At 44.8% G+C, this 12,103-nt stretch overlaps 1 protein-coding gene across 4 annotated transcripts in view; it reads left to right on the forward strand.

The window, feature by feature from the left end:
• Positions 1-11,719, forward strand: part of STAU2 (staufen double-stranded RNA binding protein 2) — a 316,631-nt gene extending 304,912 nt beyond the window's left edge. For all 4 annotated transcript variants that reach the window (XM_045284722.1, XM_045284675.1, XM_045284756.1 and 1 more), the window contains 2 exons: positions 9,772-9,860; positions 11,456-11,719. In XM_045284722.1, the coding sequence (XP_045140657.1) occupies positions 9,772-9,860; positions 11,456-11,549 (183 nt within the window). In that variant the 3' untranslated portion in view covers positions 11,550-11,719. The remainder of the gene's footprint in view (positions 1-9,771; positions 9,861-11,455) is intronic.
• The last annotated feature ends 384 nt before the right edge of the window (positions 11,720-12,103 follow it).

Genomic DNA, 12,103 nt, shown 5'->3' on the forward strand with positions numbered 1-12,103 from the left:
ATCTATTTCCCCACCCTCATATATAAATATATTTACATATGTACATGCCTGTATTTAGACCTCTATAAATGCCCTTTACCTCCTAGCTCTTTCCTTTATTTCCTTTTACTTTCCTCCTGTCCCACTATCATGCTCAGCCTTCATTTGGATTACATTAATTCCTTTTCTTCAGTCTTATACTCATCTTTATTAGCTCCCTGTTTCCCCCAAACTCCCCTGCCACTCCTGTATAGAACCATTAATCTAGTTAATGTCTCTGTAGATTTATCTACCTTGGATTTCATATACAAAAAAACATTTTAAAACTCCTAACAAGAATAACAAATAAAAGATAAAAACCTCCATAGAAAAGAAAACAGAAAATATCATTGATTCGTCTGAAACGTAATGTGAGTAAAGACCTTAGCATAATGTGATAAACAGTCTGAAATACTAGAGGGCTTAAAAGAAAATTCACAGAGAAACGAAGTGAAAGGATAATGGAATTTTTTTCACTAGCTTTTGGGGCCCCATCCTACAGGGGTCTATTTGGTTTCTCTTGTTTTAAATGAAGAAAGATTTAGCATTTCTTGGGAGACACTCCAAAGCAAGACAATGATAACTTAGAAAGAGGAAGAGTCCCATTCTTTGGGCAGCAAACCTCCAGACTGACTAAAGAATTTTCTGGGTGTCTTTTTTCTCTCTATTGCTTAATGATTTAATACAGAGCCAGACTCCTAGATTGTTGGGATGAGATGTTAACGAGAGTCATCAATGACAAATGAAGACCTTTCCATTTGAAGCCTATCATTTTCTCAATAGAGCAGAGTGGTCTAATGAGGCACATACATGACAATTGTGTGCATGCTGAAATGAATCTATTCTCTCCGTATCCTCCCTGGAAGAGTTCAACATAAGCAAGCACTTCAGGGAGCCAAGCCAAACTCAAACAAACCTTAAACACCTACTCAAAACGTAAAGCAGCATTGAGCTAGGTACCATTGGATAGCCTGTCTCTTTCTGGGATCCAGAGATGAAGGTTGGAACGTGTGTGAAATGGGAAAGGGGAAAAAAGAAGGAAAGAATAGGATCTGTTGGGTCTCGTGTTCAAAGACTTCACTAAGAACTGTGTGCCAGGAAGGAGTGAGTTAAAATTAGCATCATGCTAATGAAGACTCTTGTTGTTTCCCACAGACTGACCTAATGCTCCTAAATTGCCATTACAAGCTATATAATCCCTGCTAAAGGAAGCTGGAAGAATAGTCACTGGTTTCAACACTATTTGCTAATTGCCAGGTGACAAGCGGAAAGTTAGAAATTACAGAACTGTCTGGAGATGCACCTCTATTCTGTGCTCCTGTACACACACACACACACACACATGCGCACACACACAGACACACATGAGAAGACCAACACATAGGCATGGAAAGTATCTCATTGGCATCACGTTTCTGCTATAACTACGCACGAAACAAGTAGACATGAAGTGGTGGTGTCAGCTGTTCTAGAACCTGTGGAGCTTTACTCACAAAACAGTTGTAAAACTGTTGGGGAACAAAAATTATTTCCGTGCAGCTAGGCAGACGCTCTCCTCGAAGAGAAATACCACCCACTCACACACGCGCATGCGCACACACGCACACGCACACGCGCACACACACACAAGTGGATGCAAGGAATGAGTGGAAAAGAGGAAAAAGGCAAGGCCAGGCCATCCACTCCTTTAAAATCTTGGTTTAGTTTTTCTCCTCTCTTAACAATTTAGTAGTGTCTTGTTTTTTGGGAAAGCGACATTTATTGCCTTGGATCTACTTTAAAACATTTTTTTCAGTCCAGAAACACATAAATTGTCATAAAGCTGATGTGGAAGACTCTGGTTGGTAGGTTGTGGTAACTTGCCAAGGGATGCGGAGTGAGTTTGTTTTGCTTTGCTAGGAAAACATTTTTTGACCTTGGAAATGAAATCATTTAATCATCTATTTTGTTTATGGCCAGAGACTTGTGGAGGGTTCGGGGTACTTATGTTAGTGTATCTTTGAAATTCTTTAATCCACAGTGTGTGGGAAGTTACACAATTTGGGTTTAAATATCGTTCAGTATGTTCCTTATTAAGAAACCCAATTCGACCCCCTTCCCACGACTCTCCAAGAGTAGTTTACATTGATCACACAGCCTATTGTCCATGCTGAAAGGATGGATTGTAGTCCGGAAGAGTTGAACAGCTTCTTATCTGTTGATTCTTTTGGGAAATAGTCCAATTAAAAATTCCTTCTTAATCGGGGTTCATTCAATTATATTTCCCCCAAAGACTAGTTAATTTTCCTCGCTGCAAACAACATGCCCCTTAATATTATGTCACATATTTACAATTCATTTAAAAAATGTTTAATCATTTTATTGGGGGCTTGTACAACACTTATCAGAATCCATACATCCATTCATTGTGTCAAGCACATTTGTACATTTGTTGCCCTCATAATTCTCAAATCATTTGCTTTCTACTTGAGCCCTTGGTATCAGCTCCTCATTCCCTGCCCCCCCATGAACCCTTGATAATTTATAAATTATTATTATTTTGCATGTCTTATACTGATGTCTTCCTTCACCCACTTTTCTGTTGTCCCCCAGGGAGGGGGTTATATGTAGGTCATTGTGATCAGTTTCCCTTTTCTACCCTACCATCCCTCCACCCTCCCCGTATCGCCACTCTCACCATTGGTCTTGTAGGGATCATCTGTCCTGGATTCCCTGTGTTTCCAGTTCCTATCTGTACCAGTGTACATACTCTGGTCTAGCCAGATTTGTAAGGTTAAATTGGGATCATGATAGTGGGGTGGTGGGGAGCAAGCATTAAAGAACTAGAGGAAAGTTGTATGTATCATTGTTGCTACACTGTACCCTGACTGGCTCGTCTCCTCCCTGCAATCTTTCTGTAAGGGGATGTCCAGTTGTCTATATATGGGCTTTGGGTCCCCACTCTGCACTACCCCTCCTTCACAATGATATGATTTTTTGTTCTTTGATGCCTGATACCTGATACCTGATCCCATCGACACCTCGTGATCACACAGGCTGTTTGTGCTTCTTCCATGCGGGCTTTGTTGCTTCTGAGCTAGATGGCCAAGCCTTTTGAAGGAGCCATGAAAGGAGCACTGTGTCTCGAGTCTTGTATCTGTCTAGGACAGTACACAAATGTCTGTCCTAGTTGTTTCTCATAAACAGCATCCATACTGCAAACAGTAGGATGATTTGTGGAAACAGCTGCACACAGTATTTCCCTGGTAGAGGTGAAAACATCGCCATGGGCCGAGATATGGAACTCACTCTCATGGCTCCTTCACCTTTAAGATCCCAGATGCTATATCCTTTGATAGCTGGGCACCATCAGCTTTCTTCACTACATTTGCTCATGCACCTATTTGTCTTCAGCAATCATGTCGGGAAGGTGAGCATCATGGAATGCCATTTTAATAGAACAAAGTGTTCTTGCATTGAGGGAGTACTTGAGTGGAGACCCAATGCCCATCTGTGACCTTAATACTGAATCTATAAATATATGCACATAGATATATTTCCCCATCCTCATATATAAATATATTTACATATGTGCATGCCTGTATTGAGACCTCTATAAATGCCCTTTGCCTCCTAGTTCTTTCCTCTCTTTCCTTTTATTTTCCTCTTTTCCCACTATCATGCTCAGCCTTCAATTGGGTTTCAGTTATTCCTCACGGTTACACTGCCCTTGATCAAGCCCTACCAGGCCTCTTACACCCTCCTCACCAGTGATTTTGGATCACTTATTATTCCTGTGTCCCTGAGTTTGTTAACGCCACTTCCTTTCCCCCACATTCCTCTCTCCCATGCCCCCCCCCAATCGTCAGTCCTGTTGTTTTCTCGTCCAGATTGTTTATCCAGCCTATCTTATCTAGATAGAACTGCAGAGATAATAATATGCACAAAAACAAGATGGAGCAAAACAAAACAACAGCAACAAAAAAAAAACAATGACAAAAAATAAAGAAAAGTCTGTATAGTTCAATGTCTGTTTGTTGACCTTTAGGAGTGTTTTCCGGTCAAGTCTGATTTTTGGTATTCCCGGGGGACTTCGTTGCTCTGCTTCCCTTGCTGTTATGTTTCATGCCATTCGTGTTTTGCCTCGGTGTGGTGGGGTCAGATCAGGCTTATCTCCAGTGTTGTCCCTGTAATGCTATGGGTCAGTGAGGGATGTCATGTCTTGGAGTGGGGCTGGCTATATGGTCCTCTCTGTGCATTGGCTGCTCTGATCAGGGATATTGTTCTCAAGGCTTGGTAGACCAGGATGTGCTCCACTCTCTCTTTATCCCCCTTGATTTGTTCCTGTGTGCTCTGATCAGACATGTCCCTCTCCCTGAGCTGCAGCTTCAGTGCTGTCCTCTGAAGTGAATTCTTCTAGGGGGAGGGGCTTTTTAAATTTTTTGAAGCTACAGCAGTGCCTTCAGGTCAAGTCATTTAAAATGGGCCTTTTGCTGATTTTATAGGAGCCCTGATGGTGTAGTGGTTAGATGTTAGCTGTGAGATCCACAAGGTCCGCATTTCAAAACCACCAGCTTCTCTGTGGGTGAAAGATGGGCTTTCAACTCCAGTACAGTGATGGAAATTCACAGGGGCAGTTCCACCCTTTCCTTAAATCCCAAGGGTTACTATGAGTCAGCATTGACTCCAGGGCAGTGAGTTTAGTGCTATTGATTTTGCTATCTGTTGGACAGGTTCCAGAGCTCTGCTGGGTTACCTGTTGAGCTGTTGACAGCAAGGTCATCAGTTCAAAACCACTAGCTGTTTCTCAGAGAAAGATGAGGCCTTCTACTCCCGTAAAACTTGATGGCAGCAGTTCCACTCTGGTCTGTAGGGTCGCTATGAGTCGGAGTGGACTAGATGGCCATGTGTGAGTTGGACCGGCTTGGAGGTATGTAGAGAAACATCTTGGTGCATTGCTAATTCTTAATGTTTGCTCACAAAGCCACCCCGTTACTTGTCCTTTCCAGTGATTGGTCTGGGAGCAAAAGTTTATTTTGTGCATGGACTTCAGTGTTGGGTCTTGCTAAATGTCATGTGAAGTCTCTGGGCAGTGCAAATGGTTTAAGTGCTCGGCTGCTCACTGCTGTGTGGCTTTGGGTAGGTCCCTTCACTTCTCTGGGCCTCTGTTTCCTTATGCGCAGGTCCTACTTTGCAGGGCTGTGGTAACGAGGGCCCGGTCCCCTGCCTATCACAATGATGCTCATCCAATTGTAACAACGACCGTTTACAAAAGAGGAGCTAAACCGTCTTTTATTAATTAGAAAGAAGTCCTCTCATATTTCTATGCTATTGTCTTCCAAGTCATCAGTAAGATGTGGGTTGAGTGATCTCATCAGGGAGATAAGGACATGGTAGTTGGAAGCATTGAAGCATACCTTTGGAAGGAAGCAGCTGCAGAAGAATTCTGAAAATCTGTTTCTGGCCTCGAGAGGAAGAACACACTGCCATGCCACCTGTAGGAGATTCTTTGAGGGGTAATAAGCACGTGGAAAGTACATTGGGATCTGGCATGTTGATCAAATCATCCAAGAGATTTTTCAAGAACTAAAACACTTAGCATGCTCCCAGGAGACCTGGCCATCCTCTCCTCGGTGCCTTTACACCCTTCGGATGGGCGAGAGCAGATAGATGTCACTTGGTACTGACTTGGTGAAGCAGGTCATGTGTCCCCATTGCGCAATCCTTTGGTGTTCAGGTGACAAGGAATCAAGCAGTACATAGGCAGATAGTGCAGGTGGATGACTCTTAGCCTGATTTTAAGTCAGATTTTTTTTTTAACTGTTTTGAGTTATACAGACTTTTGACCTTGTTTGGATATAAAAGCCCTGGAGCTCTCTGGGGTTTTATTCCGTAATATCACATTGCAAATGTAAATTTTCTGGTATTGAAAGACTCTCTTGTAGATGGTTTAGCAAGAAATGGCTACAAACAATGCACCAAATGGCTACAAACAATGCACCAATGACAATAAGTCAGAACAAAAATACTTATTCATTTGCTTAAAATTATTATGTATGCAGAACACCCCCCCCCTCCAAAACCAACTAACCAAACAAAAAACCGTGCCTTCGAGCTGATTCTGGCTCCGAGGCTCTCCTGTAGGGCAGAGCAAAACTGCCCTCTGGGGATGCCAAGGTGGTCCATCTTTGCAGGAACAAAAAGCCTCCTTTTTCTCCTGTAGAGTGGGGGGTAAGTTCCATCTGCCTACCTGGCAGTTAGCACCCCCTGGTACTCTGCTGGACCACCGAGCACCTTGGTTCTACAAAGAACTGCGCCTTCCTCAGTCCACCCCCTGCAATTGAGGATCTCTGGCAAGACAGTCAGGGACTGATTGGCCTTGAGTCCAGATGTGCATATGAGAAGCCAAATGGAAGTCGCTGGGACAAGCCCACAAGAATGGACACACCCACATGACTGTTTCCAATGTAGACACCTTGAAAGTCCACTAGTCACCTCAGCACTCCAGGACTCCACAGGGACTCAGTGGTCACCTCATTGCATCTAAATGGTAGTCCAGTTAAAATCTTGTTCAGTTTGTGTTATTTTGTGGAATTATCCAAATCTGGATCCTGCGAGGGTGAATTTCATTTTGGAAAGCAGCCAAACTTCACCCAAAGTAAAGTCTCATAAAGAAGGTGCATGATCAGGATGGACAAATCCAAAGTCAGGGGGGGCTCTAAAATGACAAGATGGGTCTCCTTGCAGGCACTGCCACGTGGCTTGGAAAAGACATCCTTCCCAGAGGTACCTAGAGAAATGGCGCTCCCCACCCCCCCACCCCACCCCCGGGAGGCGGGGCTCAACCTCTCTGGGAATAAATGGAAAGTTCATACCAGAAATTTGAAAAGTATACTTGGCCCCTGGCCCAAAAGTTTCATTTCTAGGAATTTATCATAAGGAAATTACTGAGAGTCTATACACACATACACAACAATTTAACTCTTGGGACGTTTGGTGCAGTGTTAGTTTAGTTGCTGCTGCTGCTGTTAGGTGCTGTGAGAGACGTTCAGACCCATAGCTCCCCTGTGCTCAACACAAGGAAAGACCGCCAGACCCTCCACCAGCCTCACCATTGCTTTTATGTTTGAGCTCATTGTTGCCACCAATCCATCTGGTCAAAGGCCTTCCTCTTGTTCACTGCCCCTCTACGTTAGCAAGCATGCTGTCCTCCTCCAGGGACGTATCCCTCCTGGTAACAGGTCCAAAATCTGTGAGCCAAGCCCTGGGTTCTGAGGAGCATTCTGGCTGTAACTTCCGAGACAGATTGGTTTGTTCTTTTGACCTTCCCCGGTACCTTCAATAGTCTTCGCCAGCACCACAATTCAAGTGCACTGATTCTTCTTCTGTTTTCCTTATTCGCTGTCCAACGTCCACATGTCTGTGGGCTGATTAAAAACACCGTGGCTTGGGGCAGGTGCACCTTAGTCCTCAAAGTACCAACCTTTCTTTTCAACACTTTAAAGTCTGGTCCAGCAGTGTTACAGCAGCTTAAAATTAGAAATGACTTCAGTGCGCAGCGTTAAGGATGGGTTGGCTATAACAGAGCAGACAGAGCGAGGGGAGGGGTCTGCAATCCTGAGACACGGTGGACTGACAGGGTTCTGTTGGATGGAAAGCTGCTCACTGGCAGGCTCCAAAACAGCAGTAAGATGTGAGCCGGGGTCAGGTGTGCTTTGGATGTTGGGGCGAGGGGAGATGAGGATGGAGGACATGAAGATGCGCACTAGGCTTTCAGTACTGGAGAGGATGGTGGAAAATTGGCATTTATTTGGCTTATCTAGCTATTCTGATTTTCCCTGAATGGAAAACTATTTTCCTAATAAAAAGGTAATCAAAGGACCGTTATAAGGCAAGGCCATGTGGTCATGTGACCCTTAAACAGCTCTAGCCACCGTCCTCTTACCCCTCTGAGGTTAACATAGATAATGGGGCAAACGAAGACCCTGAACGTGGGCCACCTCCCTGCCCCGGGGTGCACAGGCCAGGGACCAAGACACATGTGGGCACGTGCACGAAGCTTCTCTGCCTCTCAGGAAGCTGTTTTACTTGGATCCACTGATCAACGCCCATGGAAGCACAAGTCAAGAGAGCCAATGTTGTACCGCACTGGGCACATCTTCGACAAAAGGTCTCTTTAAAGGGTTAAGAAGCAACGATGTCATTCTGAGCGTTCCAGGCCTCTTGACCCAAGTCATGATCTGTTCAGTCGTCTCGTATGTGTGAACGCTGGGCATAAAGAAAAGCAGAGAAGCTCGGATGGACTTGAATCAGGCTGTTGGTGAAGACTATGTCACACATGTACTGTGGCTACCAGAAGAATGACACAGAAAAAAATCTGTGACGGAAGAAATACAGCCAGAAGGCTCCCAAGGAGTGAGGATGGTGAGGTTTTGTGGCCTGTTCTTTGGACATATTGTCAGGTTGGACCCGTTCCTGGGAAAGGGTACGATGCTCCGTAGAGAGGGGATCAGCAAAGATGGATTGGCGAAAGAAGGATGGATACAGCGGCTTGAAGATGGGCTCAACAGTGCAGCCGTGGTGAGGATGGTACAGGACCACACAGCCCAGGAGGTGCCAATGGCTCAAGGGCACCACACAACAATGTAGGGAAACCAGTATACGCATTCCAGCAGAAGGATCCTTTTAAAGGGGGAGGGGGGCAATTGTTACTGGTTGGAGCTTTATGTAAAACTAGACCAGGAGAAAAGGGAGGGAAAAAAATAAATTCTTAATAAAGGAAGATAAAAGGTATTGTGCACTGAGCTCCCCCAAAGGGATCCCTGGCAGATAAAAGTTTGGAACACTGCAAGAGTTAGCAGTTTTTCAAAGGCAGCTGAGAAGGTATGGATGACAAACGTCTGAAGCAGCCAGCGGGGGATTCTCTTAGATTAAAACCACCCAGCCTGCTCACACCTACCTCAGACTCCACAAAAACCCTCCCAATGGCCGTTAAGAGTGATGGGGCATGGAGGAGGGGGAGGCTGGGTGAATTCTTATTCAAAGAAATAACAGTTTGGACTGTGCACAAGCGTGTCAACAATTTATGTAGATCTTATCAGCATCACATATTTGGTGCCTCCCAGCTATCCAGCAAGGCTCCGCCAGCCTGTCGACACCCGTCAGCCTCCCACACACCCTGGGCACCTCAGCACCTCACCAAGCTCTGCCGTGGCCAAGTGGCCTCCCCTGAGCCTTGAGGAACCCGAATGTTCTCTCTGTTCTTGTGATACCATCTTCATACCATCCACTCCTCGGCAGGCACGCGCATCAGCTGTTCATGCCTTTGCTAACATTCTGTGACTTAGTTGGGCTAAAATTCTCTCCCATGGAACAGCAGTGTGCTCACTTATGGGGCAAGCATCCACGCTGGAATGCTTTAGATCTGAAAGAAGGGGACAGACAGTCTCAGCAGCACATGAGAATGCCCCTTGCCGTTTCATCGGAGTGCACCGGGTGTTTTTTGCAAATGAAGTCTGCGATTTTGCAAATTACTGAGCAGGGATGAGACGTGTGACTGGCTCCTTCCACCCCTCGTGGTTCTGGGGCCGTAGGGACATGACTCCACTCTAATGCAGATTTTCAAAAGTAATTTTGTTAAAACTAAGCAAAAAGGCCTTTATTTAGACTAATCACAATGATAGGCTTTACTATAGAGCTCAGCTTCTTTTAGCATTACTTGTTCCTTATATAAAGTCAGTGAATGGATCTGTTTGTTTGTTTGTTTATGTCCAGGCAGCCTTAAGTGCCTTGAAACAATTTTCTGAACAAGGACTGGATCCAATGGAAGGAGCAATGAATATCGAAAAAGGTCCCCTTGAAAAGTGAGTAAATATATCATTACTCACACATTTATCATTTTATAATTGTACAAAAGATAAGACCAAGACAAGGATGTTTTCTTTAAAAAAAAAATCATTTTATTAAAAAAAATCATTTTATTGGGGGCTCATACAACTTATCACAATCCATACATACATACATCGTGTCAAGCACATTTGTACATTTGTTGCCCTCATCATTCTCAAAACATTTGCTTTCTACTTGAGCCCTTGGTATCAGCTCCTCATTTTCCCCCTCCCTCCCCTACCCCCTCCCTCACGAACTCTTGATAATTTATAAATTATTATTTTTTCATGTCTTACACTATCCGACGTCTCCTTTCACCCACTTTTCTGTTGTCTGTCCCCTAGGGAGGGTTGTTTTTGGGTGTGTTTTTTTTTTTAACCAAGGGCATAGCTACATCTGACAAAATTATTCATAATAAAAGGAAGTGTAAATAGATGAAAAGTATCAAAGAGATCAAATTCATCTCCTAAAACACATGTGCGGTGTCCCTCGCTTGGTTAGACTACTAGCTGAAAAGTCAGGTTTGAACTCGCCCCAAGACACAGGAGAAGAAAGATCTGGCTGCCTGCATCCCAAAGGTCAAAACTCCCAAACCGGATGCAACCGGTTCACTCAGCACACGGGGGTGGGGGGTGGGTGTTTCCCGGGAGTCCGGATCGACTCACAACAATACATTTTTACACGTGGTAACCCAGTCCTGGATATGCATGGCTTCACTTCGATGCCTCTGTTGTACACGGTTGTGCCAGGTTGATAAACTGGCAAACCTCAGAAAGATTGCCTTTCACTTCACACCGTTGAGCATTCTCTGACAGTTTCAGTCGCATTCACCCTGAGCGGTGAGCACAACGGAGAGAAAGGGAAACAAAGCTGGGGGTGGGGTGGGGGTGGGGGGCAGCTTTCTCACCCCTTGGCTGCATTTTGCCCACCCCGCCCCCCACCCACCGCTGTTAATGTGAAACTCAAGCACACGTTGTCACAAAGGGGCGTAAAACCACAGCCATGATCATTAGTTCGTAAAGCTGGCTCATCTTGTTTTAGGAGCTACAGACAGCGGGTCTTATCTGAGAGACTCAATCTGTACTAAAGAAACTGAAAGCGATGGTCCTTACGTAGCTGGACCCAAATCCTCAAGGCAGTCAGCGAAGCAGGTGAGATTTCAGACCGCCCACAGGAGACATTTTCAGAATTCAAAACAAAGAGAGACAACCCTGGACATGAAACCCAATCAGACTGCTCCTTTGGTTACAAAAGCAGCACAACCCCAAGAAACAAACAACACAAATCCACCTTGGGGCATTGGTCTTTAAAAGGTGAGGAGAGAGCTCTTGGTCAACAGGCCCAGCGTTTTAGGATTTCTCTAGATTGGCAACCATTTATACATTAGCTTAATCCAAACCATTTCTACATGATCTCATCAGGGGACTATCTGAACATAAATATTGTTGTTTCACTTTAAAATGTCACTTTGTGCGGTGACCTTTGAATCCCATGTGCCATCTGCTAATAAACATGTCTGGAGATGTGCAGCCCTAGACCCTCAGCCCTTGTTCATGTATTAATCTTGCAGACAAGCCAAACATCTGGGAGAGCAAGCAGACAATCACCAGGCACGCCTGGGCCCCGCCGCTCAGGACTGCAAGAAACCAAAGTCGGGCATCTAGCAGCTCCCAGCACCCACGGCTGCCACCGCATCCTTATAAACCTGTCAGCACGCATGGGGGTGTCTGTGTTCAAGGAAATGAATGACTAATACCATTCTCTGAGTCTTACGTGAAGACAGTGCTAGCTGAACACAAGAACGAACATACCTGGTACTGTTTATTCAACTGGGGGGGGGGGCAGGGAGGGAATAAAACTTTGAGCATTTCCCTTGGAACTTGATATCAGATCATAACTCATTTGCCCAGAGGCAGCAGAAATCCGATCCTGCTACTGGAGCTTAAAATAACAATTAATGCGAAGTGCTAGTAACCGAGGGTAAAAAAAAAAAATATGTAACAAGGCTTAATAGAGAAGTTGGATTTGATTCTGTTGTTACGATTGTCTTGTCCTGGAGCTTGTGTGCCCCTCTATCTCACACTCCCTTTCTTCAATGATGCTTGACGCTTTTGGACATTAACCAGTGATGTGCTGTGGAATGTGATGGTGGTTGTCATAGCCAGCCGTGCACCGTCCCTTTTGAATGCAGCTATTTGTAGTCTTCAGCCTATAGCAA

The sequence above is a fragment of the Echinops telfairi genome, unplaced genomic scaffold, assembly GCF_000313985.2.
Source record: "Echinops telfairi isolate 266 unplaced genomic scaffold, ASM31398v2 ScPeMD7_1;HRSCAF=3_0, whole genome shotgun sequence".
Taxonomy (NCBI): Eukaryota; Metazoa; Chordata; class Mammalia; order Afrosoricida; family Tenrecidae; genus Echinops; species Echinops telfairi.